Source organism: Nanorana parkeri, unplaced genomic scaffold (genome assembly GCF_000935625.1).
Source record: "Nanorana parkeri isolate BGI_ZX_2015 unplaced genomic scaffold, ASM93562v1 scaffold221, whole genome shotgun sequence".
NCBI lineage: Eukaryota > Metazoa > Chordata > Amphibia > Anura > Dicroglossidae > Nanorana > Nanorana parkeri.
This window is the reverse complement of record NW_017306489.1, coordinates 880,302-907,291: the sequence shown is the minus strand read 5'-3', so window position 1 is coordinate 907,291 and position 26,990 is coordinate 880,302. Positions and strand designations below refer to the sequence as shown.

General features: G+C 43.0%; 1 protein-coding gene across 1 annotated transcript; it reads right to left on the bottom strand.

The window, feature by feature from the left end:
- Positions 1 to 24,575: 24,575 nt before the first annotated feature.
- LOC108786659 (zinc finger BED domain-containing protein 1-like) lies at positions 24,576 to 26,492 on the bottom strand. Its single transcript, XM_018555995.1, has one exon. The coding sequence runs from the start codon at positions 26,490 to 26,492 to the stop codon at positions 24,576 to 24,578; it is 1,917 nt and encodes a 638-aa protein (XP_018411497.1).
- Between the last annotated feature and the right edge of the window lie 498 nt (positions 26,493 to 26,990).

Genomic DNA, 26,990 nt, shown 5'->3' with positions numbered 1-26,990 from the left:
AGGGGTTATGAAGGACCCCGGACGTCTTGTGATGCCAGTATCGGTCCCTGTAACAGTGACAGATCATCATGACAATCATAAGGTAGGATGGTTTTGTGTGTTTTCTGAATAAATTGCCTTCCCTCTCTTTCCAGTACCAGTTCTGCAGTAACACAGAAGGGTAACAATCAAATGGCCCTCCAACAAATACTTTCCTTGCTGTCCATTCAGCCTTAGGGCTCATGCAAACAGATGTAAAAAATCCAGCGTTTTTATCAGTACGGAGATTTTATTTTTACAGATCTGAACGCAGTTCTATTGCTTTTTATGGACCCAGGTACACTGCATAAAGATCAGATCCATAAAATCAAAATAGAAAAATCTGCATCTCAGGTCAGTAATTTATGTATGTACACTAGTATGGCAATAGTACAAAAATATCTGAACATCCGGTGCATCCCCAGCTTCCCTCCTCCATGCTGGGCACCAGCTGTAAGCTTTGGCCTGTGTCCCCTCCAATCCCCGTTGCTCTCCCCCATCTGTGCCGGCAGAGATCGGAGGGGACACAAAGCCAGCTGTTGGCACACAGTTGGGAGAAGAGAAGCTGTCAGGAGGCCGGGCGGGGAGAAGAACTCAGGTCTGATGACAGGTGGGAGGGGGCAGAGCAGTCAGGATGGAGAGAACTGAGCGATCAGTACTGATTGTTGAGTGTTTGTAAATAACTGAGGACATAGTAAGCTGACTATGTCCCCAGTTATGAATGAACAGGAAGTACTATACATCACTTCCTATTCATTTATGAATGGGGACATAGTAAATATTTACTATCTGCTCACTTCATGAATGAACAGGAAGCAGCTCAGTACACAGGCTTCCTGCCCATTCATGACTGGGTTGATAGTAAATATTTACTCTCCAGATTGTGAATGAACAGGAAGCCTCTGTACTGAGAGCTTCCTGTTCATTGAGTGCTGGGGCTGCAGAAAAGAGACTGTGTCCTCAATCTCTTTTTCTAATTTAAAGGGAAATATCAGATCTGTTTAGATCCCTGATATTTGTCCAAAGCCCCTAACAGTAAAAAAAAAATTAAATTATGAAAAATTATTTGTAAACATTTTAAAAAGTTTGGGGAACAAAAGTCATTTTTGGTTTCGGCCGGACAAATTTAGACATTTTGGTTTCGGTCTAAAAATCTAATTTTGGTGCATCCCTGGCGTACATATACAAATGTCTAAAGTCATGTACATGCATTCACACATATGAGCATTTTAATAAAATTTAGTAGAATTTTACATTCTACTAAATTTCAATTTCTATGTTCCTTACACAGGAGACATCTGCCAGCACTTTCCTGCATAGATGATCAGTATTTCACTCCCCCCTGTACATGAACCCGCAATTACTCTTTAACTGCTTCAAGACCAGGTGTTTAGACCCCCTTCCTGGCCAGGCCATTTTTCAGTATTCAGCGCTGCGGTACTTTGACTGACGTTTCTTCCGTCATGCAACGCTATACTTAAATTAATTTTATACCATTTTTGGGGGACAGATAGAGCTTTCTTTTGGTGGTATTTAATCACCCCTACGGGTTTTATTTTTTACTATAATTAGGAAAGAAATTTTTACATTGTTAGGAAACATTGTTTTTGACAAGTACTTGTCAAAATGCCCTGTATTGGGCCTGATTCCGATGCTAGCATCGGTATCGAGAAATCCCTAATTATTACCCAGTTTTTTGGTAAAATATAAAAGTTAGGGTCACGTCGGGTAAATAGACACCAAACATATCAAGCTTTAAAATTGCGCGCACCCGTGAAATCGCAGAAAACTACCATACCCAAAATTGGCCATAGGCGACGCTTTAAAAGCTTTTACCACTCATCAGTTTAGTGTTATCAGTGATTGATGGCCCTAAAATTATTGCTCTCACTCCGACGTTCACGGCGATATGTAACATGTGCGTCGTAATGGGCGCAATCGTCTTTTTTGCACGTATGCGCCCCCAACGCATGTTTGCATGCTTTACATTTTCACTTTTTCACTAAACTTTATTGCTATCACATACGGGGGCTAATAAAACCCCCTTATGTGATAGCAAAATATGTGACAGCTCGCACCGGTTACAGAGGAGCCCGGGATCAGCGGGGCGGGGGGCACAGATCGTTACCCCATACAATCGCTTGTATGTTAACAGGCATCGGGGGCGAGGGGGTGTGTCTGAGCGGACGTCTAAAAACGCCCACTCCGATGTAGAGAGCTCCCTGCCGGCCGTTTTTTTTACTACGGCCAGCCCGGAGGTAGTTAAAGTATATGTAAACCCAGCCACTTAAACCTGAACAAGTAATTTTCAATATTCTTATAGGGTGACAACACTCTGTCCCTCCTGCACTTCCACCCTGTTACCCACTCTCCCAATGGAGCCCACAAGCAGTTTTGCAGGCATGGTTTACGGTTGTCCGCATCGGGAAACCTGGACTAAAAAGTGAAGTGCAGAAGTTGCTGGCATGTAGACAGGAAGTGGGTACAAAGAGGCTGCAATAAATCATCAGTGCTGATATGCAACAAAAGATTAAAAAAAGATTATTCGGTTGGTGTCTACATATACATTCAGATGTCTCCACCTATGCTGACTTGTGCTTCCTCACATGTAGTTAGGATACAGGTTTTCTGTTGCACCATGTCACCTATGATCCTTTCCTTGTATGTCGTCTTCTGTTTCTTCATTCTTCTTCCCGTTTTATCCAGGTAAATGAAGCAGAGGGTCATCTACAAAATCGGAATACCAAAAAAAGGAAGAGGCCAATTCCCAAACCTTTGTATATTCCCTCACCACTCCTTGACGTAATATCTTCTCCTACTGGACGCTTCCAGAGCAACTTGCGCTTATCCACCACCTCCCTCTATGAGCACTATCAGAATGGAATCTTTCAGTACCCAGCCTATACCCCTCCTCCAATGCTGAGCCCTATTCGCCCAGGAAGTGGCCTTTACTTCAACACTTTCTACTCTCCCTCCAGTGCCGCAGGCCCATCCTTCAGCTTTCCAGGTAAGAAAACATACATCAAAGTAATGAAAGGTTGAAGAAGGTGGGCTGCCTTTTAGATGATGCAGTGGCTTACGGGTGATAAATGTCCCTATGATTAAATTCTCTATTTGCACCCTTGATATATGCACCTGTTAGTACATGTGTACTGTCATTAGGTGCATGTCAGTGCATTTGTGATACGAACTTCAATAAAAAAAAATTCAAATGTGACAAGAAACCCTAACCCAAGTAAAAGCAATTAAAGTTGCAAGAACCATTGAAAAAATATTTTTTTAGCTTATGCAATTATAAAATAGATGTTATTTCCACATATGCCTGTGAGGCAGCCTATACAAGCCCGCCTGCCATGATCGATCGGCAGGCGGGGAGGAGATCAGAGCCGCTGTCCTGTCAGTTTCAGGATGACATCGGCTGTGTACGTGGCCGAGCGGAGGATCAGTAAGTATTGATATTTACCGATCCTCCGTGTGCAGCACAAACACAGACGATCACTCCAGTGTTTGTAAATAACTGGGGACACATAGTACTGTGTGTCCCCAGTTATGAATGGACAGGAGGTGATTTACATTACCTCCTGTTCATTCATGAATTTCTCAATGGCGAGAAGCAGTCAGTACAGAGGCTCCTCCCCATTGAGAATCTGCTTGATAGTAAATATCTTACTATCAGCCCATCTGAATGAATGGGAAGCCTCTGTACTGAGTGCTGAGGCTGCAGAAAAAGACATTGAGGACTCAGTGTCCTCAATGTATTTTTCTATTTCAAAAGGGTAATGTCAGGGGTCTGTTTAGACCCCAACAATTCCCCCGAAGCCCCCCCAACAGTAAAATAATAATTAAAAAAGAAGTTAAAAATGTTGTAAAAAAAAAAAAAAGCACAAACATAACATACACGTGCACCATATTGTGGTGTACGCCAGGCACATGCGCTGCAGTGCATTGTTTTTTTTCTTTTGTAAAAAAACATTAACTGTGGCAGCGCATGGCAGAGCTTTGTGACGCATTGCCGTGCGTTGTGATAACTTGTGTTGTAATTAAATATACGTCTGTATCATTTTATCACAACACAAACACCAACGCAGCTCAAAAACCATTTATAACATCGCTTACTTACAGTTTAGCGTTCCTTCATTTTTTTTATAATCCCATTTTTCTCAGCCTTCCATTGGTGTGGCAGTATTAAAGTAAAGTGTTAGGCCTCATTCAGGCGCCATTCACACCAGGGCGGAAGCGTTTCAGCGTGGTTTCGGCACGATTTTTGAAAGCATTTTTGACTGTTTTTAGTCGCGTTTCAGCACTGAATTGCAAATAAAAACCGCTCAAAAACGTGCTGATCAGCGCATTTCTATTAAAATGGGGGCGGGGGGTTTTGTTGTGGGGGGGAGGGGATGGCTTTACAAAATTTTGCTATAGGGCCCTGGTATTTCTAGTTATGCCCCTGCTGCTTTGTATATATGCCCCTAACTGCATTTGCAGATGATATAAGATATAATGCAATGCGGCTATGTACTTTGGGAATCGCTGAAACATTTCATCTCTGACTAAATAACACAATGCAAATTATTCTTCCAGAAAAAGAGGCATCACCTTGCGAGACATTACTGGTGAAAGACAGCATGGTGTTTACTGTCCAGCCGTAAGTGGTCCAGCTTTGATAACAAACACGAGGACAGCTCATCCTGCCTACTAAGCATGTTCATGTTTATTTCCTCCTAGGCACATCAATATTGGAAATCGGTTCCAGGCAGAGATCCCAGAAATCCAGGATCCATTGTCCCAGGGAGGCGAGAAGGCTGATCTAGTTTGGAAACCACTGGAGATGACAAAATCAGGTACTGCACATGACAATACTGAAAAAGTATAAACAGGAGGTAGGGAGGTGCGAGGTAAGTGGGTGGCACCACACCCCTATAACTGATAAAGACAAGCAGGTTACACAAAATACATAGAGCTACAGGTGTGAAGTATAAATATAAAACCTTTATTTATGGTCACTCATCCCATATCTACAGTGTATTGACTATTTGATATGGCCTTAATATGTGTCTTAATATGTTTCTAGCTTGTTATAAGAAATAAAGAAGGTTTTATATTTATACTTCACACCTGTAGCTCTATGTATTTTTTGGCACCTTGAAAAAACCCCAGGCTCAATTGTAGCCAATCCCTGCGTGTCTTTATGACAATACTGAAATTCCCAGGGTTATTCACAAAAAGGTGAAGAGTTTGGAGAAGGCAGGAGAGGTGAACAATCTAGGACAACATAGCTGAACTGGAAAGTGAGCTGAATTGGAGAATTTTGCCAAATCAGCTATGTTGTCCTAGATTGTTCACTTCTCCTGCCTTCTCCAAACTCTTCACCCTTTTGTGAATAACCCTGTCCATGTTTGTTAGCTAGCCCTCAGCCTATTCCACTATATGTCCAAAAGTTTCTGGACACCTGACCATCACACCTACTTATATGGCATCCCTCCAAATTATTGAGTTCACGTGCCACAGCTTACAAAGATATTTTAGACAATCAAATGTCTGGCAACAGTGGGGAAGGCCCTTTTCAGTTCCAGCATGACTGTACCCCGTGCAAAAAAACAGGTCCATAAGGACATGGTTTGAGGAGTCTGTTGTGGGAGAACTGGAGTGGCCTACACAGAGTCCTGACCCCAACCTTATTGAACACTTTTGGGATGAATTGGAATTCCGATTTCGAGTCAGGTCCTAGAAAAAGTTACAGCACAATAACATGACGGTAGATATCATCATATCAAATAAAAAAGTGCATCAGAGAGGGGACCCTGGGTAACATGAAAACTCAGTAAGTATATTTGACAGAGATACTCGGTCTCACAATCACACAAAACCACCATGGTAATATTAAACACTATCAAGATTGTCCGAGTCAGATCTTCTTATTCAACATAAGTACCTGACCTCACAAATGCTGTTGTGGCTGAATGGGCGCACACTTCCAAAACACACTCCAGAGTCTTGTGGAAAGCCTTTATAGATATATATATCCAACTTTGGAATGATATATACAGTAACAGGTCTTTTTCTCAGCTGTGGTTTGTATGTAAACTACATATGGACCTTTGTTGTAAATATGGAATGTATGTTAACACTTAAATTATAATAGGTGTAAAAATCACCCATGACAGTTGCCTCAGTCCAGTCCCTAGGATGGGATAAATAATGCTTTGTATAGATATAGTAAACAAGGTTAGTAATATTCATTGCTTGTACACTTAATCATTTTTAAGCTTAGTCCCATAGTATCAGATCTGTCAAAAAGAGGGAATTTTGCTTTAGATAATATACAGTATTGTAAAGCTCTGATTAGTGCCTCTCATTGACGTGAAAACATTAAACTCTTCTCTCCCCAGTCAATAACTTCCTAAAGCTGGCATGTTCTAGTGCTGTACCAGGAGGGGGCAGTAATCTGGAGTTTGCTCTGCACTGCTTGCACCTTAATAGGGGCAATATCTTGGTGAGTTGTGCTACCCATACACAGAGGTCAATAATCACACAGTCATGCAACAATATGAACAAGTATGAAATGGACGCAGGTTTTTTTTTTCTTTATATGAATGTAACTCATTGTTTATGTTAACATAATGTGTAATGTTCTTGCTGATATAGATAGATACAGAGTAACAGAAAGCCCAAAATACTTAGCTTTCCTGAAGAGAATACCATCTGGGCATCCGGTGACATGATCGGGATCATTGAACAAAAAAAAGATTTACTGTATACCCTGTTAATGGGGCTACAACTAAGAACTAACGTTAAAATTGTTTCAAATATACAGTATATAAATATAGACAGTGAAGGAGAAAAGACACTCGCGGGTCTTTTGATGAGGCAACATGGATACATTTATTGGGCTGGGCAACCTTTCAACAAGGCACTGCTCGTAGAAAGACAAGCAGTGCCGTATCGAAACGTCAACCAGTTTAATAAATGTACCCATGTTGCCTCATCAAAAGGCCCAAGAGTGCCTCTTCACGTTCACTGTCTTTATCTAAGCCGCTGCATGCTGCTGTCTGTGTCCCCTTCGATCAGAGGGGACACAGAGCGCTGGAGCCCAGTGGGGAGTAGAGACTGCTGTGCCTCTGCATTGCCCCGCTGCTGCCTGCGACCCTCCTCTGCTGCCCTGTGCCTCAGATGCTGCCTGAAGTGGAAAGGTAACACTAGGGGTCTAATAGACCTCTAATGTCATCTTAAAGAGAACCTTTCACCTCCAATGTGAATGCAGTTTTGTTCTGCAGTAAACTTTCTTTGTAACACTACAGTTGTGTATTTCATTTTAAATAAAAGATGGTATTTAATTTTTTTTTTTATCAGATTAATCGAAAAAAATAGTCGTTAGTTGCAGCCCTAGGGGGAGGACTACTTTAGCAAATGCATATTTGGTACAGGTGATAAGCAACATTTTTACTTTCAGGATGCTTTGGATAAACTTTTAATTCAGGAGCCTCAAAAATATCTTCCTCAATGTCTTGCAGATTATCACTATGCAGGTGAGATAAACAACATATGCCTTGTTTATGGCTATTTAAAATGTACTGTATGTCGGGTAAGAAAAAAAAAAAAAAAGACAATTATATTACAACTCTGAAATGCATGAACATTTTCACATGTTGTATCTGTTTACAAATGCGGCAAGTACAGAAATATAATTGGTGATCCGGTAAGGTTCTATTGTTGGCTGACAATGCTTCTGCTGCACTGAAATACTTTGCAGCATTGTCAGCTCTGTCTATTTTCTGCTCTGCTGGACTACAGAACTCTGTCTGCCTATCCCACCCCTCTTCACATCCATACATTGATTTCTTTTGCAGCAAAGCATTGCTGCTGCCTGAACCCCCAAGAGCCTGCACACTCACTGGGTATAGAGGAAGGGCTCTTTGCAGATGTAGTTCTGGGGGACATGCCTAGGTCAATAGATACAGATGTAGGGCACCCTGCTGTTGTTCCTTCCTAGCATCTGTTTTAGGTATACTAAATTTAGATCTTGGTGGATGATACAACCTGAATTACCCACAGTTTTACATATTGATGGGAGGTGTCAATGGTTATATATCCCTCTTGGAGTTTTCAGCTCTATTTCCCAACGCGGAGTCCTCTTGTCACATTCTCTGTAATGCAAAATAAACAACACATACAACAGGCAGATTAAAGAAGAACTCCAGGATTTTTTTAATTAACCCTTGCAGTGAGACTACCCCACTAACAAAATTATACTCACCCAAAGCTCCAAGCTGGCCATCTGTCACAGCGCTCCCTCCAGCCTGTCTCCCCCTGCCTGCAGCATTGAAATCTTCTTCAGCGTCCTCATGTCTATACCTACTATAAAAGGAGAGCTAGTAATCTGCCCTTAGTAAACATGGCCACTGCCAGAAGACTGGGGAAAAAAAGAGAAATACGGTATGCAAAGAATACAAAGTGGGTGATTATCTAGAAGTATGTTTTTGTAGATTGTCATTACTAAAGATTTCTAAAAGGTGTCTTTGCTGTTATTTTAAAGATATGGGTAAAGGTCTGCTTTAAGGGATACAGTAAGTTATATATTGCCAGGTTATACTGCCACCTACAGGAAGACTGGACACTGGCAAAGGAAAAAAATGCCCATGATAACCCTCCTTACAGGTCCCAGCATTCCTCAATTTTTTGCTAGTTTCCTAGGCGGATGGACATCTTTTCTTCAGCTCTTTGGAGTGAGGTATTTTTGTTAGCTTTTTCCTTCGATTTTTGTTGTTGCTTGAGCTGTTGCTTCTATCCAGATCAACCTTTCCTCATGGTAGCTTTGGTGTGCCATACCCAGACCCCACTGGACTGGACTTTGTGGGGCTAGCCTGGAAGTGACCTTCGGGCACTCGGTTCAACATTAGGCCTTTTTCAGACCCCACTCTGGTAACAAGTTAGCAGCAGAGTGCTTTGCCTCTCAGAGCCATTGACATTGCCTTATTGCTTGCTCTGTCTCTAGAGACTCACTCTGTAAATAGACTGAGCTGTGGGAGCAACCTTGAAATTTAGACCAAATGGGTACGGTGAGGGACTGAGCATTGATTTCATCTGCTGGGTGTAGTGTTGCTCATGTGGACTGCCATACAGTATGAATGAAGCCCTGCCGCTTCTGCTCCTGCTCTGCAAAGCCACATGGAACTCTGACCTTCATTCCAGTCCTGCAGCCTGCTTACAGTAACTTGGTCACATCCGGCCTTCTGATCCTACACCTGATCCTAGCAGTTGAGTTTTGTGAGTACCAAAGGCCTTGCCTGAGCTATGTGGTTGCAATATATATATGTCTGATTCTAGACATAGAAGTGACAGTCCCTCTGCACTTGGTGCTCTTGTTCTCTCTTCACAGGTCTTGCTCTGCATCCTTAGCTGTGATTTGATCTCTCAAACCCTGACTGGCTCCTCTAAGAATATTAGAAGGGGTCTGATCATAGAGCATTTAAAACAATTGCCTCTTGCTTGGATGGGTTGTTGTTTCCCCTCTCATTTACCTTAGGAGTCTCCTGCAGGACCTGTGTCTAAGAAGTGCTTACTCTGCATGCCTTTTGGGTGACAACACCTCTTCCGATCTGCCCTATATTAATATCCGATGCCATGGGAGCAAGAGCACTCAGCCAAAAAGCCTAAGACTCAGTCTGGGAAGGCCAATCCTTTGCCGACCTCATATTCCAAACCCAGACCCAAGTGTGGCCTCCAGTCCACCGGCAAGCCTTGGAACTCTGAAAGCGGACCTTTACCCACCCTGCACTAAAAATCACATCAGTATGTAACTCTACATGCTAATATAAAAATCCTCTTTCATTCATTAGTTAAACATATTTTTATTTCACTTAAAATTTTAGTTTTTCCACTTCCTGGTCCATTTGGGTATTAGTGATCTAACGTGCTCAAGCGCTGGGAAGAGCATTGCTGGGAAATCTCATCTGTAATCTCACAAGATTTCAGGGAAAGGCATTTTCCGCCCCTAAGATCATGGTCACATGTTCTAAGCACAGGCTGTGGCAGACAATGTAGCCCTGACTGTCCAGACCTTGCAGAGGTTCAGATAGATCCTAACCCTTTAGAAATCCAGTGCTGGAATTCCCTTGGAATATTTGGGTCCAGTCCTAGACACAGCTTAAGCCAGAGTTTTTCTTACCCAGGAAGAACTGCAAAATCCTTCCTTCCGCACTCATACTCTTTAGTTTAGGACAGTGGTAGCCAAACTCTGGCCCTGCAGCTGTGGTGAAACTACAAATCCCATGATGTATCTCTCTCCGGGATTCATGTCTGTGACTGTGAGAATCTTGCAGTGCTTCATGGTATTTGTAGTTCCACCACAGCTGAAAGGCCGGAGTTTGGCTACCCCTGGTTTAGGAGTTGCCCGAGTCTTCGCCTTCTGCATGACAGTCCTGGGTCTGATGGTGGCCATCATGGAGTCTCACTCCAGACCCCTACAGCATTACTAACATTCTGTCAATGTGAGAAAAGTCATTCCAGTCTATAGACAGACTGATTCCTCTGGCACCGAAGGCCTGGTTGTTGCTGACTTTGGGGCTGGGGAATCCGGAGTTGGAAAAGTCCTTTTTTCCCCATATTTTGCCAGGGGAGGTGTCCTGGGCACCCTGTTGGTGCAGGGGACTTGGATGTCACAGAAATTTCATCTTCCGATAAACACTTTGATTATCCTGCTGGCTTCAATGGCATAGCTGTTAAAGCCTAAGTCCTCAGAGACAGATGCGTCTCTGACCACAATGCTAAAAACCAGGAAATCTACTTCTTTCAAGGTCTATCACTGTATGTGGAGGGCATACTTTGTTTGGATTGAGGCGCAAGGCTTTAGCCCCAGGAAATTCTCGGCTTTATTACAGATGGGTGTGGACCAGGATTTGGCTCTCGGCACCATTAAGGATCAGGCCCCTGCTCTTGGTATATTGTTCCAGAGACCATTGCCTTCCCATTCCTCGATCAATACCTTTGTGCAGGATGTGGCTTCCCCTGTATGCTCTCCTGTGACTTTGTGGGATCTAATTTTCGTTTTCTCTGCCCTTTATAAATTGCCCTTTGAAGCTATAATGAATATCCCACTTTCCACTGTTACCCATAAAGTGTTTTTTCTTGTTACCATCACCTCTGAGAGGCAAATGTCTGAGCTGGTGGCCTCACCCCGTAAAGAACCTTTTCTGGTCTTGCACAAGGTGGTGTTAAGGCCTAGGACTTCTTTTCTACCAGAATGTCACAGTAGGACAGCCCGCCTGCTGCGACTTGCTAACCGGAGCGGGGTCCTCGTTCGGCGGAGCAGGGCACTTACTTTAGGCTGATAAAACACTCCTATGAAACAATTGTCACAACGTGTAATACCACTGAATGCATCTGGAGGGCGGCTCACCCAAAGTTAGCTTACTGAACACACACAAATACAGATCTTACATGCAATCTGGCGCACTCTAAGGGCTGTGCAGCAGACTACCACACACTTCTGCGATTCCTCAAGCTATCCTACAATCTAGAATCCTTGTGTCGCTACTTTCCCACTGCTCACACAACCCAGACACACGACTCATGATAGTCTTCCACCACCTGCAGTTTGTGCGCAGACTGGCCTGCTAGGAAACTAAACGCATAGGTGCCTGTCTGGCAGATCTGCTAACCTATACACACTGACACTGAGCTGCATGCAAATTGCAATCACACAATATAATTTCATACAGATTGTTGTAACAGTGAGGTTACAGACACAGATAGCAATGACCAATCTCTCTAGGAGTATGAATTCCTAGATTAGTACACAGAAGGCCACTTATACATTTTATAGTTTAGTATCCCCAGGTGGGCAGGGCATAAGAAATATGTACAGTACAAAAGAAAAGAGAAAGGCAATGACATACAAAAAATGTTGGCTAATGACAAAAAATAAAATAGGAGAAAAAACAGAATGGTTGTATGTCTTTGTTTGAGCTACTGCATTATGGAGATGTGACGATAGGAGGAGGAAAGCATATCCACGGATGCTGTCAAGAGGTTTTAAAGACAGCCTGTTTTGACCTTTTTGGTAAATAAGGTCCATCTTGAAAGGTGAGCAGCGTTTCAATTAAAGATGGAGTGCACAGAGGTTAGATTGAATACAACAGTCAAGCTAAAGCAGGCATTGTTCAGGTATTTTGAGAGCCAGTGGGGCCGACTAGCAAGATACTGAAGCTTGGCCCAGCGGGTGATTCCTCCATCCACACAGCTTAGCGTAGATGGAGGAATCTGTTGCACTTTTTCCATCTGACCATAGAAAGTCTGCAGAAAATCTATAGGTGAATGGCCAGCTTTAAGCAGAGGTGTTTGGAAGAATTTGTTGATAAAGAGACACTGTGGGAAAAAGAACGGTGGATGGTTTTACTGGAAAGAAACTCATCAACGGATGAAGTAAATTCATGTTATAGACAGATAACACAAAATAGTAATAATAGTGATATTAATTAGATAGTGAGCAGGCTTACAAACCTTGCCCAATACTCAAGAAATGGCTACCGTAATGATCTGTGTATTACAGTTCCATTGTGAAAGATAAAGTGACAATGCTTATGAAACTCAATCAATTAGTAAGGTAGAAAAACCTTATGACGGCAGAACAGTTCCCACTATATCATGATGCCGCAAACCTAGATGGTATTGTTTGGATCAGGGGTAACTGCTAATGGAGGGTTGGGAGGTGGAGGAGCGACTTCAACGTTTCGCGCAACTCTGCGCTTCTTCAGGAATAAAAGGGAGATATCTACTGGTTTAGCACAAGCAGGCATATGCGTGTGTTCCCAAGCGCAGACGCCCGAGCGGCAAATTCCATCTGGTCCTTCCCAAAGGGCCAAAGAGGGGTGAGAGTCGGATGACCCAAATTTAGAGCAGGGGGCGAAAGGCAAAGGACGTAATAAAGGTCTCGGATAGATGTGTCCCGCTTACTGGATTCATCGCCAGGGAGACTAAGGGTCCGTCCCGTCTTTGCTCCCACAAACAAAGAGACAGTTTTGGCCAGACGCCTCCACGCCACCGACTGCCTTTCGCCCCCTGCTCTATTCCCAGGGCAGTTAATATATCATACAACTGAATTTATATTGTCCCACATAAGAAAAATTTTCTTTTTGCATACTATATTTTGGCACTGAACATACACTATATTGCCAAAAGTATTGGGACACCCCTCCAAATCATTGGATTCAGATGTTCCAATCACTTCCATGGCCGCCGATGTATAAAATCAAGCACCTAGGCATGCAGACGCTACAAACATTTCTTAAAGAATGGGTCGCTCTCAGGAGCTCAGTGAATTGATGAGTGGTACTGTGATAGGTTGCCACCTATGCAATAAGTCCATTCGTGAAATATCCTTGCTACTAAATATTCCACGGGCAACTGTTAGTGGTATTATAACAAAGTGGAAGCAACTGGGAACAACAGCAACTCAGCCACGAAGTGGTAGGCCACGTAAAATGACAGAGCGGGGTCAGCGCATGCTGAAGCGCACAGTGCCCAGAAGTTGCCAATTGTCTGCAGAGTCAATCGCTACAGACCTCCAAACTTTGTGTGGCCTTCAGATTGGCACAACAACAGTGTGTAGAGAGCTTCATGGAATGGGTTTCCATGGCCGAGCAGCTGCATCCAAGCCTTACATCACCAAAGTGTCGGATGCCGTGGTGTAAAGCACGCCGCCACTGGACTCTGGAGAAGTGTTCTCTGGAGTGACGAATCACACTTCTCTGTCTGGCAATCCGATGGACGTGTCTGGGTTTGGCGGATGCCAGGAGAACGGTACTTGCCTGACTGCATTGTGCCAAGTGTAAAGTATGGGGGAGGGGGGATTATGGTGTGGGGTTGTTTTCAGGGGTTGGGCTTGGCCCCTTAGTTCCAGTGAAGGGAACTCTTAAGGCTTCAGCATACCAAGACATTGTGGACGATTTCATGCTCCCAACTTTGTGGGAACAGTTTGGGGATGGCCCCTTCCTGTTCCAACATGACTGCGCACCAGTGCACAAAGCAAGGTCCATAAAGACATGGATGAGCGAGTTTGGGGTGGAGGAACTTGACTGGCCTGCACAGAGTCCTGACCTCAACCCGATAGAACACCTTTGGGATGAATTAGAGCGGAGACTGCGAGCCCGGCCTTCTCATCCAACATCAGCACCTGACCTCACAAATGAGCTTCTGGAAGAATGGTCAAACATTCCCATAGACACACTCCTAAACCTTGTGGACGCTTTCCCAGAAGAGTTGAAGCTGTTATAGCTGCAAAGGGCGGAGCCAACTCAATATTGAACCCTACGGACTTGGATGCCATTAAAGTTCATGTGTGTGTAAAGGCCAGCGTCCCAATACTTTTGGCAATATAGTGTATTTATATTTTTGAGTGGAAATCACTCACCTCATAGTTCTCCTTTAAAAACAATAGATTGTATTTAGGATAACTATTTTATAGGTACACCATTGCATGTTTAGCACTACACTGTTTATAGCTTTAAGTGAAAGTTTTTGTGCCTGGAGTTCTGCTTTATCTTAAAACTAAAACTTCAGTTTCTTGTGATCTGCCAGAAACATGTTTAACCAATGCAGCAAAGAATAATACTTTAATGGTGTGTGAAAGGAGTTTAAGTATTTTTAGTACATTAAAAGAAGCACAGCTAGCTGATCTATTTCTCACAGGTTCTGATCACTGGTCTGCAGCAGAGAAAATGCTATTTAAGAAAGCCTACAGGAATAACAGAAAGGATTTCTCCTACATCCAAGCAATGGTAAGGCTGGTCACAGACAGCTCAGTAATTACAAGAGATGTTCCGATGGTTTCAATGGGTTCATATATGCGCGACAAGCAAAGCAAAATAGCTAATGTAGTCCTGCTCTTTTTACACAACCCCTCCTGCTCATGCTCCCAAGGCTGCTGAATTATCTTCCTACCGGCGAGCCCAGCCATGGTTCGCATTCTTTGTATCTCATTTATTTGTGCATGTTATATGGGCTTGTGCATGAAAAGTGTCACATGAATATTTTCTCTGTATCTTTCATATAGGGACACAGGATCAGGTGAAACTCGAATAATTAGAATATCGTGCAAAGTTCATTTATTTCACTAAATGCAACTTAAAAGATGAAACTAATATATGAGAGAGACTCATTACATGCAAAGCAAGATAATTCAAGCCGTGACTTGTCATAATTGTGATGATTATGGCTTACAGCTCATGAAAACCCCAAGAACCCCAAATCCACAACCTCAAAAAAGTAGATTATTACATGCAATCAATAAAACAAGGATTGTACATAGAACAATATCGGACCTCTGAAAAGTACAAGCATGCATATGTACTCAGTACTTGGTTTGGGCCCCTTTTGCAGCACTTACTGCAATTACTTTTGCACGATATTCAAATTATTCGAGTTTCACCTGTATATCGGAGACATTTGGGTTATACTGCTGCCTACAGGAGGAATTAAACACTGGGAACATTTGGGTATAACCCCTTCCACTCACATAATGTTCTGTTTTTTTGCTACTGTCCTGGGAGGAGAGATGTTTTTTCTTTTTGGAGAAAAGTTTAACTATATTTACTAGATGTTTTTTGATGCTCCCAGAACCCATGGGTCTGAAGATTGAGGGGCTTGCCTAGTATCTCTTTGAGCTGCAGGCAGTCCTCAATTTTATTGTTTTTAGAGGGCCTCTTAATGTATTTTTGCCATGGTGCCCACCCCTCAGTTGGATTGCTTTTGCATGCGTCAGCAGTATATGACTTCCTGTGTCCCTCAATATACCAGAAATAATTTCATACTTACAGTGAAATCCGTTTCTTGAAGTTCATTAAGGGACACAGGTCCCACTCTTGTGTTTAGATCTGCTTCTAATACTGCTTTTCCACAAAACTGAAGCCTGATGGGAGTGAGAGGGGTTAGAACTGGCTGGCCAAAGCCTTTTTTGTTAGTGGCGCAATGAAGTCTTAGTTAAAGGAAAATATATGTGCTGAAAAAATAAAATGTCTAGTTAAAATGATTAAACTTTTCTCCAAAGAGAGACATCCATCCTCCTAGGACACCAACAAAAAAACGGAAGCATTATGCGAGTGGGAGGGGTTATACCTATCTAATTCCGCCTGTAGGCAGCAGTATAACCCCAATGTCTCTGATTTACTTCTGATCCTGTCTCCCTTAAAGACCTATGGGGGTGGGGGGGATGTAAACCTTTGCAGTGGGGCTACCCACACGGTCTAAGGTCCTGTGAGTCATCACGTTCTATACACAGTGTATTGGCCATGAGGGCGCTGAGGGACATTCCATCCCTGGAGCGGAGGAGGAGACAGGCTGGAGGGGGCGTTATTAGAGCAAGCTGAGATCGAGGTTCGGGTGAGTATAACTGTTATTTTAGGTCCTAGATGAAACGAGCACTTAACCCTTGCAGTGCAGGGGTAGCCTCACTGCAATGGTTGAGAATGTTTTTCTTTAACCACTTCAAGACCAGGTGTTTAGACCCCCTTCCTGGCCAGGCCATTTTTCAGTATTCAGCGCTGCGATACTTTGACTGACGTTTATTCTGTCATTCAACGCTGTACTGAAATGAATTTTACACCATTTTTTGGGGACAGATAGAGCTTTCTTGGCTATACAGCCGGCCGATCGCATGTATATTAACGGGCATCGCTGCCCGTTTTTACATTGCGGCCATTTCCCGCTCGTGCGCGCAGGGGGGGGGTGTCTGAGCGGACGTCTAAAGACGCCCGCTCAGATCTAGAGAGCTTCTGGCCCGCCGTTTTTTTACTACGGCCGGCCCGGAGGCAGTTAAAGAACTCCAAGAAATTTTTACAGTAAGTATGAAATGCTGTTATTTTGCCCACTGCAACCATCCAGCTTAAAACTGCCGTTTCTACATTGAGGAACAGAAACTATGTTTCGGTTTGATCACACAAAATAAATACACCACTCACATCCACCTCCACAATCCGTGGATCTCATCCGCCTTTGTCGGGTGCCAGCTCCAAGGGCATGCCCCAACACTAAATCCAAGTGTAAATAAGGGGGAGTCGCACCCCAAAGATAAATCTTTACACGCTCTTTAATGTTTCTGTTTGGCTGCTTAGGGGATATGAGAAATGTTCATGTTAGTACAATTAGACCCCTTTCACGCGACCGGTCCAATCAGTTCCACCCATCAGTTTTTCAAGGGGGCCCGATCGGATGCACAATGTAAGTCTATGGGCAGCCGTGTGTAAATGGACACTGACCAGCTCCGGCCAGGTCCGGAAAAACAAACAAAACAGTGTTCTGTTTCAGCGGACCTGATAGTGCTGGCTCTGGGCTAATCTGATGTAAACGGAACATTGACATCCAATTCCCCATAGACTGACACGTAGTCCGGTAATTCTCAAGATGGAGGAAAAAAAACCTGTTCAGACACAGGTGGATGTCACAGCGCCGTACTGCTGTGATCAGCACAGATCCTCTCCTGATCAGCCCGTGTGAAAGGGGCCTTAGTACTGCACTGACAGACATTAACCTAATAAAGTATGTATACTGTGCTGAAGATGCCATATAAGACTAGTAATAACGTTCGACATCTTGGATTTCTGTTAAAATATCCTATAGATTTCTCAGAAAAACCTCTACCAATGTGTGGAATATTACTATACATGGAAAAAACGCATTAGCTTTGACAAACGAGGGACCAGTGCTGCAGAACAAGAGTCCAGTTTTGATGGAAGGGAGTCTGAAAGCAACAAGGCAAGTAGAGAAAAACTATTCTACATCTTGTGGTCATACTTGGCTTTTGTTTCACAATCTTCTATTTAACTGTACAGAATGATGCCGTGTCTGGAAACAAGACCAACATTCTTAGACCAGAGGTGAAAGAGATGCCACCCCACGATATACAGGACAGCAGAGATACAATAAAGCCTCTCAGCCAGTTTCCATGCAGAAAATGTGACAGGTATAAGTTTCCAGTTAATATGTCACTGTAAGGGTGAGTTCCAGTTAAGTGGGGGTGCTCTCCGCACACCTTACAGCAGTCCCGGCCAGTAAGCACGATGGTGCTTGTAGTAACTGCCACGGATGGCGCTGTGCAAAGTACGAAGTAGAAAGACAGGTCACCAGCACTCAAAATAATTTAAATAAATTTGTCCTTTTTAATGGATGATTATGTCACAATGATCACCAAAGCCTATTGTTGATCATTGTGACATAATCGTCCATTAAAAAGGACAAATCTATTTAAATTATTTTGAGTGCTGGTGACCTGTCTTTCTACTGTAAGGGTGAGAACATCTAGGGAGAAGTGTATAAATATACTCTAGGCAAATTAAGAAAAGAAATGATATGATATTAATACACTATTGGATTTATGATTAAACCATCCGATGTGGATATGTAATTATAATACACAGTGAACTGAACTCAATGAATCAGTTACCTGCTACTAGGGCTAACCGAAGGTGGCCATAGACTTAAAAGAGAACTATGGGGTAACCTTTTTTCCCCCCATAGTTCTATTTAGGGTCACAGGAGGACATATACGTTATTGATACTGTCGAGATCCACCCCACTGGCTGACAGCGGGCCCTGCCTATCTAGGAGGCAGAGCAAGCTAAGCTGGCCCCATCCCCCCAGTCAGCGCTGGAATGGAGGGGGGGAATCCCTGCGAGGAGTGGCGACCTAGGCTGGGTTCACATCGGCGTATCGAATATGCACGTTTGTGGCGCGTTTCGGGCCGCGCATAAAAACACACGACAAATGCGCGTTTCCGAGGGCTACCTGGCTGTATCCCAATGGATACGCGCTCCAAAGAAGCTCCTGTACTTCTTTGGGCGTAGGACGTTTTGCAGCGGGTTCCTAGGCGCTGTAAAACGCCCAGGTGGGAACCATGCCCATAGGCAATCATTGGTTTTCACATGTTGAACGTTTTACAAAGCGTAGGAACGCGCTGTAAAACGCCCAGGTGTAAACCACGCCTCACAGTCACCACTCTCTACAGGGAAAGGATCAGGAAGTGTTTTTGCAGTCTCCCAATCATTCTCCTTTAAAGGGCAGGAAAGGCCTTTTTCAGTAGCTTTGGACACAAACCTAAAAGATAAACAGCCATGTTTGGGAAGTCTGATCATGCACGTGGTTATGCCTTGTTATACTGAACATTTATGAAATTCCCTGTTCTGGCGTGCATACCTTTAAGGCCGTTCACTTCTTCCCACTGCGGTAAAATGTGCATTATTTTTAATGACACCCCAACACACTATAAAAGTAGCGGGCAATGCCCCTGCACTGCAGCACATGCCATACACTGTGGTGCACAGTATTTAAAGTGTAAATAAACCTTAACATTTAATTTGCATTTTGGCTGCTGCCATCAGCACGCACTTTGTATGCTGCCTCTTCATCTTTTAAAGCTTGCCTTTCTTCCAGTTTCAGCTGGTCCCATGATCACTGCCCCAGATTTGCTGTTTTAGTGTGGCTTTATTGCCTTGCAGGGTCCTATGGAGCCACCCTTGTGTGGATTCCAAGGCAGGACTTGAGCCAAATGTGCACATCAACACCGGTTGGCAAGTTACTCCCCTGCTATCCCATCCATCAAAGTAAAAGACTGACAACTGCTCTAGTCTATGCTCTCCCTTGTGTTTCAAGTGATGTTACTCAGTATACACGATCCCAAACAGGACTTGGCACCGAATTGTTCGCGAACAGAAGAGTTCATGAACCGAGGTATTACTGTACTTCGTTTCAGAGCAGTGTGTTGCAATCCACTACACAGCACCAGCAATGAGCTGCAGTGAGTACAGAGGAATGAAGTGTAATTTTGTAACATTTCAATAGAAGGTAAAAAAAAAGAATTGCCTGCCTAAATGCACAACTCATTGCATAATGCAGCACAGTCTGACTAGGCCCATAGGTATTGAGATGCTAATAAGAGAAGTACAGTACAATATATTTTACTACAAATCGTATACACAGCTATGTGGCTGCTCCATAGACTATGGCTAAACTTTAGATCTTGTGTGCATGCTCCATTTTAAAAGGAAACAATTGGCTGATATAGACAACATCATGTTCTTCACAACCTATTCAGCGTAATGCAAGAGTTCTATAACCCCCACTCCCCATTTTTTCTTAGGGTATTTTACAAGATCCAGAGCCGAAATGCTCACATGAGAAAGCATTGTCAAGAGGTGAAGATGGCTCATTCGCTAAAGATTTGTGAGGAAGAATCAGCTGCTTATTAAAATATTGTAATATCTGCTTCTGGACATTGGGAACCAAGTTATAAACATACAGTTTGGATATGAAGCTGCTTACATGTACAGATGCAGGATGTAAAAAGGCTGAAAGAAAATGCAAAGGTTAAAGAGGAACTGCAGGAATTGTGAAAACCCTTGCAGTGGGGCGGGCTACCTCTGCCCCTCAAGGGTTAAGTGCTCATTTTGGTCTAGGAGCTCAAACAAAGAAAATACAGACCGGTCACTGCAGCCTCTTCTTCCCCAGACTGCGGCCCTCCAAGGACCGGTGATGTCAGCATGTCTAATGCAGCTGCAATAGACTTGAGGACACCAAAGGACATTCCCCTGCTGGAACGGAGGGGTTGCTGACTATCGGAGGATCAGGTGAATACATCTTTATAGACCAAAACGAGCAATTACCCTTGCAGTGCATGGTAGCCCCACTGCAAGGGTTAGTTTTTACAGCTCCTAGGTCCCTTTTGGTTTTTCAGCCGGACCCTCTATGCAACTCTATGGGCAGCCGCGTGTAAACGAACAAGCGTCCGTTTACACCCGGTAAAACAGACGGATCATTGATTCGTTTCGATGGACGGACCACATCATGCCGGGCTGGGGGTGATCTGATGTAAACTGACACATGCTTCTAGATACACGAGGTCCGGCGCTTTAAGTTTTTTCCTCCATCGCAAGATGTAGTGAAAAACTGTACGGACACGGACGTCACCGCTGATCCGTATTGCTATGATCAGAAGAGGATCTGTTGACGGATCTTCTCCTGACCAGCACGTGTGGAAGGGGCCTTACGTTTTGACTAAATTTTAAAAAGTTTATTTTCTGCAGTTTGAGTTGACTTGCGTAAAGTAGTTAGGAAAATGTTTGGAATTACTGTAAGGAACCGTCTGCTGCCTTTAGTTTAAAAATATACCATTCAACATCAATGGCCCCTTAGTTAAATAGTAGAAATGGTCTCTGTTTCTTCCCCTTTGTGGCATGCTGCAAGGTCAGACTGATTGTTGGCTGCTGAAGGCCTTGACAACTAGAACCAAAATGGCCCATCACTTGCTTGACTTCACTTGAGCAGCACATGCATCTGCCCTTTGCTACCAGTCATCAAAGTGGCCTCTCCCGTTGCTTGTATTAAGGTGTGTGCCAGCAGACGAGTCAAACGCAGTTTGACTAAATTGGATTCAGAAACTTTAGGTGAGTTATTGGCAATGTAGTCATCAGTTAGAAACATCCTTGAAGTCCACATAGGGTTCTTTATATACAAAAAATAATAATAATTTGCAGGACCCATTTGCAAATATCTACCAACACAAAGATTCTTTTGCGTGTATTCAATATTGCAGTATGACCTCTAGATGGAGCTAAAGCAGCACAAGAAGTATTTTTATGCTTTGGCACCCGCTAGCGGGCATAATGGGATATTTTATGAAAAACAATTCAAATACATTCCCTTGTAAAGAAACAGCCCTGCGAACAGTTTATACATAGACCTCCTAGAATCACTCTGGAAAAGAGGGGCGGGTCATTGTGTGTAACTCAACAGCTGCCATGCTTTCAAATAAAATCTAGGTGGAGGGTCACTTTAAAAGAACAGGTCCTAAGGCCTTGTATTTAAAAAAGAATAGAAGAGCTGCTTAAGTAGCACTAAGATTGTACCAGTAATCTAGTTAACATTCCTTTTGAAGGTATGGAAGCACCCCGCTCATCATAGTCAATGCCATAATGAGGGTTTGTCCCAAAGCCAATCACAGGCTTATACTAAAGTGAACAGTTTCCCAACAGGTTTTATTGTCTTTCCTTCAGTTCTAGTTTTGTTTTTTACTAAAGTACTTGTGTAGCTTCATGTCTGCAGATTGTAAGCAGCCACATTGCTCCATATTTGCCTAAAGACCAAAAAGCCATTAACAACCCTAGCAAGGAAGTCTTCTGCTGGAATGGTGCATGGCCTGTGCTCAGTTCGGTTTTATTCATATGGAGAATCCAGCAAAAGGGAAAGCGGTTCTGAACGTTTTACTTGTGTTTATATAGCCTAAGGGGCAGATTTCTCTACTCGCATAGAATTTTAAGAAGGCAACAGTTAACTTGGCTTCAGGGGAACTATCCACAGCTGAGCTATTGTTTTTTACGTGTTATTTAAAATAAAAACTAGTTGAAATAACCAAGTAACTAGTTGACCTTTTTTTGTGGAGGGAGAACACAAATATAGTCCATGGCTTAAGATGCTAAGAAAACAGATCTGTGCATGGTCCTTGATTGACAGCACAACTCATACATAACATAGGGCGAGCTCCTATCAAGGAAGCAGGAGTTCTGTATGTCTAGAACTTTGCAGCTAGGATATACTGGGAAGGGGGCACATACAGGATAGAACTGGCAGAAATCTTTAGCACGTGTCTTGACTGGTAAAGACATAAAAAAAAAAATGTTTATGCCTTAAAATGACATTAAGCCCTCAAGATTTTTTTAGCATAAACCAATACTGTAATCCATGGTTGTTTCCCTTCTCTTTGCTGCTCTTCCTTTTAAATCCTCATGTCTTCTCATGCTTGGGGAGAACTTCCCTTTGCAGCTGAGTGCCTCTTCCTGTAGTGCTGGCTCAGGTTGCAAAACTACACACAGACACCATGTATCCTTCCCAGAGACAAGGCAGTCTGCTGCAAAACAGAAGTTCTCCCCAGCATGAGAAGACAGAAGGATTTAAAAGGAAGAGCAGCAAAGAGAAGGGAAACGACCATGGATTACAGTAAGGCACACATTACAGTATTGTTTTATGTTAAAACATCTGGCGGTTTAATGTCACTTTAATTTTTTTTTTAGTGCTTTATACTTTATTAAAAAATCCTACCTAGCCTCCCTCCTATGTAATGTTAAGGAGGGGGTTGTGCAAAGATTTGTTTTCTGTAATTAACCCTGTCTGTACTGGCAGATTTCATTATCAGTTGTAAACTAGATCTGAACAATGTCTGTCCTAATGCCTTTGGGGCATTGTGTGTAATTGAGAGGAAGCGCTGTCTGACATTACACTAGTCTCACTCTCAAACTGCTCAGACTAGCCTGGATTCTGCACAAAGGCCTTCAGCAAAGAAGCATCTAAGAAGGCAAGATGAAAAAATATATACTTTTTTTGATGTGCTGTGTGAATGGGAACACAAAAACATATAGTGGCAAGTATTGGTGGGCTACACTAAGGGGGAGTGGAAGGAATATTAAAAAAAAAAAAAAAAAGGACAACTTGACAAAAAGTGAAGTTGTCCTTTAGTGAAGATAATTTTTTTTTTTCTTAAATCAGATCATATTTTATTGAAAAAAAATTGTCATGTAAAACAAGAAACAAACAATAACAGAGACAAAATGGCAACAAATAAACTACAAAGAACAAAAGATACGGCCACATCGCATATTTACTAAATCGGGTACAAAGAAATCTGCACAAAAGTTGCCTATAGTTCACATCACACATCACAAAATCACGATAGAAAACTGGGTCTGTTAGTAGTAATGTTAGTAATGTATAAGTAAAAAGAAGCCATAAAAACTGGGGCAAAGATGCAATATTAACTGATGCCCAAACAGGTAGCTCGATAATTTAACCATTGGGACCAGATTAAAGAAAACTGTTTGTCCCACCCCCTTTGCTGGTATGTTAAACGTTCAAAGGTTACAATTCTATCAAGCTCAACAAACAGAGAATTCTTAGGAACAAAGTTTAATTTAGTTCCTTATCCTAAAATGAAGTCTGCAATCATAATTTTTTTTTGTTTTTCTTTTTTTATTACAAAAACGCCAAGCAGTGTTCAAATTCTCATATTAAAGTGCTATTAGTATCTCTTCTTTAAAACACACTAGAAACTACAGCTATATACAAACAAATATTCGGGTGTACCCTCCTACATGTTAAACAGCTCACATGTGGGAGAGAAATAATTAAGTGTTGCTCAGTCACAGGGTGCCATATGTGCTGTACTGTGCCGTTCTATTGTATTATAAGTTTGTTTCACTACCTAAAATATTTCAGGCAACTGTCCATCAGTGTATTTTAAAACTTACATGTGTATATTTGAACCAATGAGAAAAAAAAAAAGGGGTTCAAGTGCTTCATCCTGCCTGTTTTGTACAGTTGGGTGAAAACAAATCAGTCTGAGGTCTCCAACAACATGGCTCCTAAACTCGATGCCATGTAGTGAGGGCCACATCTCCAAGTGAAAGTTCGGCTCCATGTAAAATGGGTTGGTGCCACAGATATCAGATATCAAAAGGCCCCCCCATACTTGCTACATAATTTGCTTGAGTCTTGATCCCAGAGTTTCAACCTCAACCCAATATCAGTTACTCTGCTTTCAGATTCCACTCTAGAAAGTCTTTATTCTGGTGCAAGAACAGAATGGGAGCCATATGTTTTGGCTCCAGAGCAGCCTTTCGTATTTGTAATGGGTCTTGTAGCATGCCAAAGGCGGTTTCAGGTTTCACAGCAGTGGCAGGTATGGCAAGATACTGGCGAGCTAATCGGGCCAATGCTGGATATCTCTGATGATTACTGTTCCACCACTGGAGAGGGTGAGTTGTACGTTTACAGACAGGCTCCACTATATAATTTTCCAGCTGGTGATGGGCTTCAGGTAAGTAAGCTGTTGGATCTCTCCCCAGAAGAAGGTCATAAATGCTTTCAAGTCCAATTGGGGTGCCATCTTGGACAGGAGGACTGAGAGTGTCGATGCTGCCTTTAGTTACACAGGTCAGAGACCACTGCAGGTTGGTAACACATGGCTCCAAAAGCATATTCTTGACCCTTTCGTGTAGGTCTCCTCTTGCCCATGGTTTAAGAAATCTGAGCTCTTTAAAACGAGGATCCAGAAACGAAGCAATGACTGCCGGATTGCCAATTAATTTTCCTTCATCTAACATGTCCCAGTGTCTACAGATCTCAGCTTGTATTTGATTTGCAGCAGCTTTAATGGCACCGTTGGCTTCACAGCTTTGCCCAACAGAATTGAATATAGCAAAGAGACAGGGCATCAGTGAGGAGATAGAAGCATTTTGTTCTTCTTGCAGGAACAATGTTGCAATCCATATGGTCTTCAGCATTGGCACCAAATCCTGAAGCAACTTCCAGTGCTGCTCAGACAAGTTATCTACCTTATGTTCTTCTAGGATAGAAAGGATGGCCCACTTGAGGTCCAGCAAGTTCTGACACATTTCCAGCGTAGAGACCCAACACGTCTCTGTATCTAGCACCAGCCTGGGCTTGTTCATAGCTTCCAGTTTGGAATTTAGAAAGCAACTGGCTTTGAAGTCCTCTTGGAAGTAACTCACCAAGTCTCTAACGGCAGTCAGAGCTTCTCGCATTTCTTCAACCTCCAGCCCTGCTTTTATACAGCCCTGTAAGATGTGGGCAGTGCAGCAGAGGCAGGCCCACCCACATGTATCTTTGAAAGATTTGAAATAAGAGGACAGCATAGGTGAATTATCATGAACCACACAGGACACTAGGTTACTAGACAGGCCAAACTCCACCAGCACAGAGTGTAAGTGCTTTCCCAGGTCGTCATCATCCTCCGTCTTGCCTTGGTGAACGGGGTGCGTCTCCAATAAGTATCTACAAAATCTCCAATTACTGTCAATAACATTTGCTGTAACAGAGAGGTAGGACCTTTTAGAATTGTCAGTCCAATTCTGAATCGATAGGACAATGGACGGGGCAGCCTGAAGACAACATTTGAGCTGCTGTTTCATTACATTATATTCGTGCCATAACATACCAGCTAGATGCATTGGAGTCGGAAGCTCAAGGTTTGGATCCAAGAAAGTAACTAGACGTGCAAAACCCTTCTCTTCAACCACTGAAAGGGAATGGAGGTCGCTGCAGATCATCTCTAATATCAGGTTAGCAATTGCTTGTGTCTGGGGTTCTGATATAGAAGTACAAATGCTATTTGAGGGCAGTGTTTGCTTCAGTCTCTTGACTGCCCCCTCCCGTTCAGGAATGTCCAGTTCAGAATGTTCCCTAATTTGAGGGATGCCAGAACTGTGCACAGTATGCAAATGCTCTCTCATACCCATAGTGCTATTGTGGAAGGAAAACTGCTTCTTACACACTTTGCATTCAACGCAGGTATCTCCCAGCTTTGTATAATAGTTCCACATCTTGGATTTAAAATGGTCCATGGACAGCTTGGATGACGTCACTGTGACACCTGTTACCTTTTCTCTCTTCCCTCTTGCTGCGGCAGCCAAGTTAGATGCCATCACATATTCGTAAGTCACTACAACTCCCTACAGTACAGGACAAGACAAACAGAATGCTTTATAATGGGTCAGTCTTTATTCCAGGCCATAACAAAGCAGAGACGTACATATAAATGAATAAAAGCATCCAGAACAAAGGCTTTGCTGGCTACCATAAAATCCACTTCTGTATTCACGGTGTAACAATCATTTGGTGCCATCAAATGAAAGGTTTCCTATAGAGTCTAGATGGTGCCATGAAGTCATGTTATCCCCGTTTATATGGTCAGTCATCTTGAACATAATGGGAGGAATTTATCGAAACTGGAGCAGACAAAATCTGGAGCAGTTGCCAATGGCAACCAATCAGTTCCTCCAGTTCAGTTAAGATTTGAAAATTAAAGATATGCTGATTGGTTGCCATGGACAGCTGCTCCAGATTTTGTATGCTCTAGTTTTGTTAACCCCCCCCCCCCCCCCCCCTTAATTTTTTACCCCCTCCCCTCCCCACTTACAACA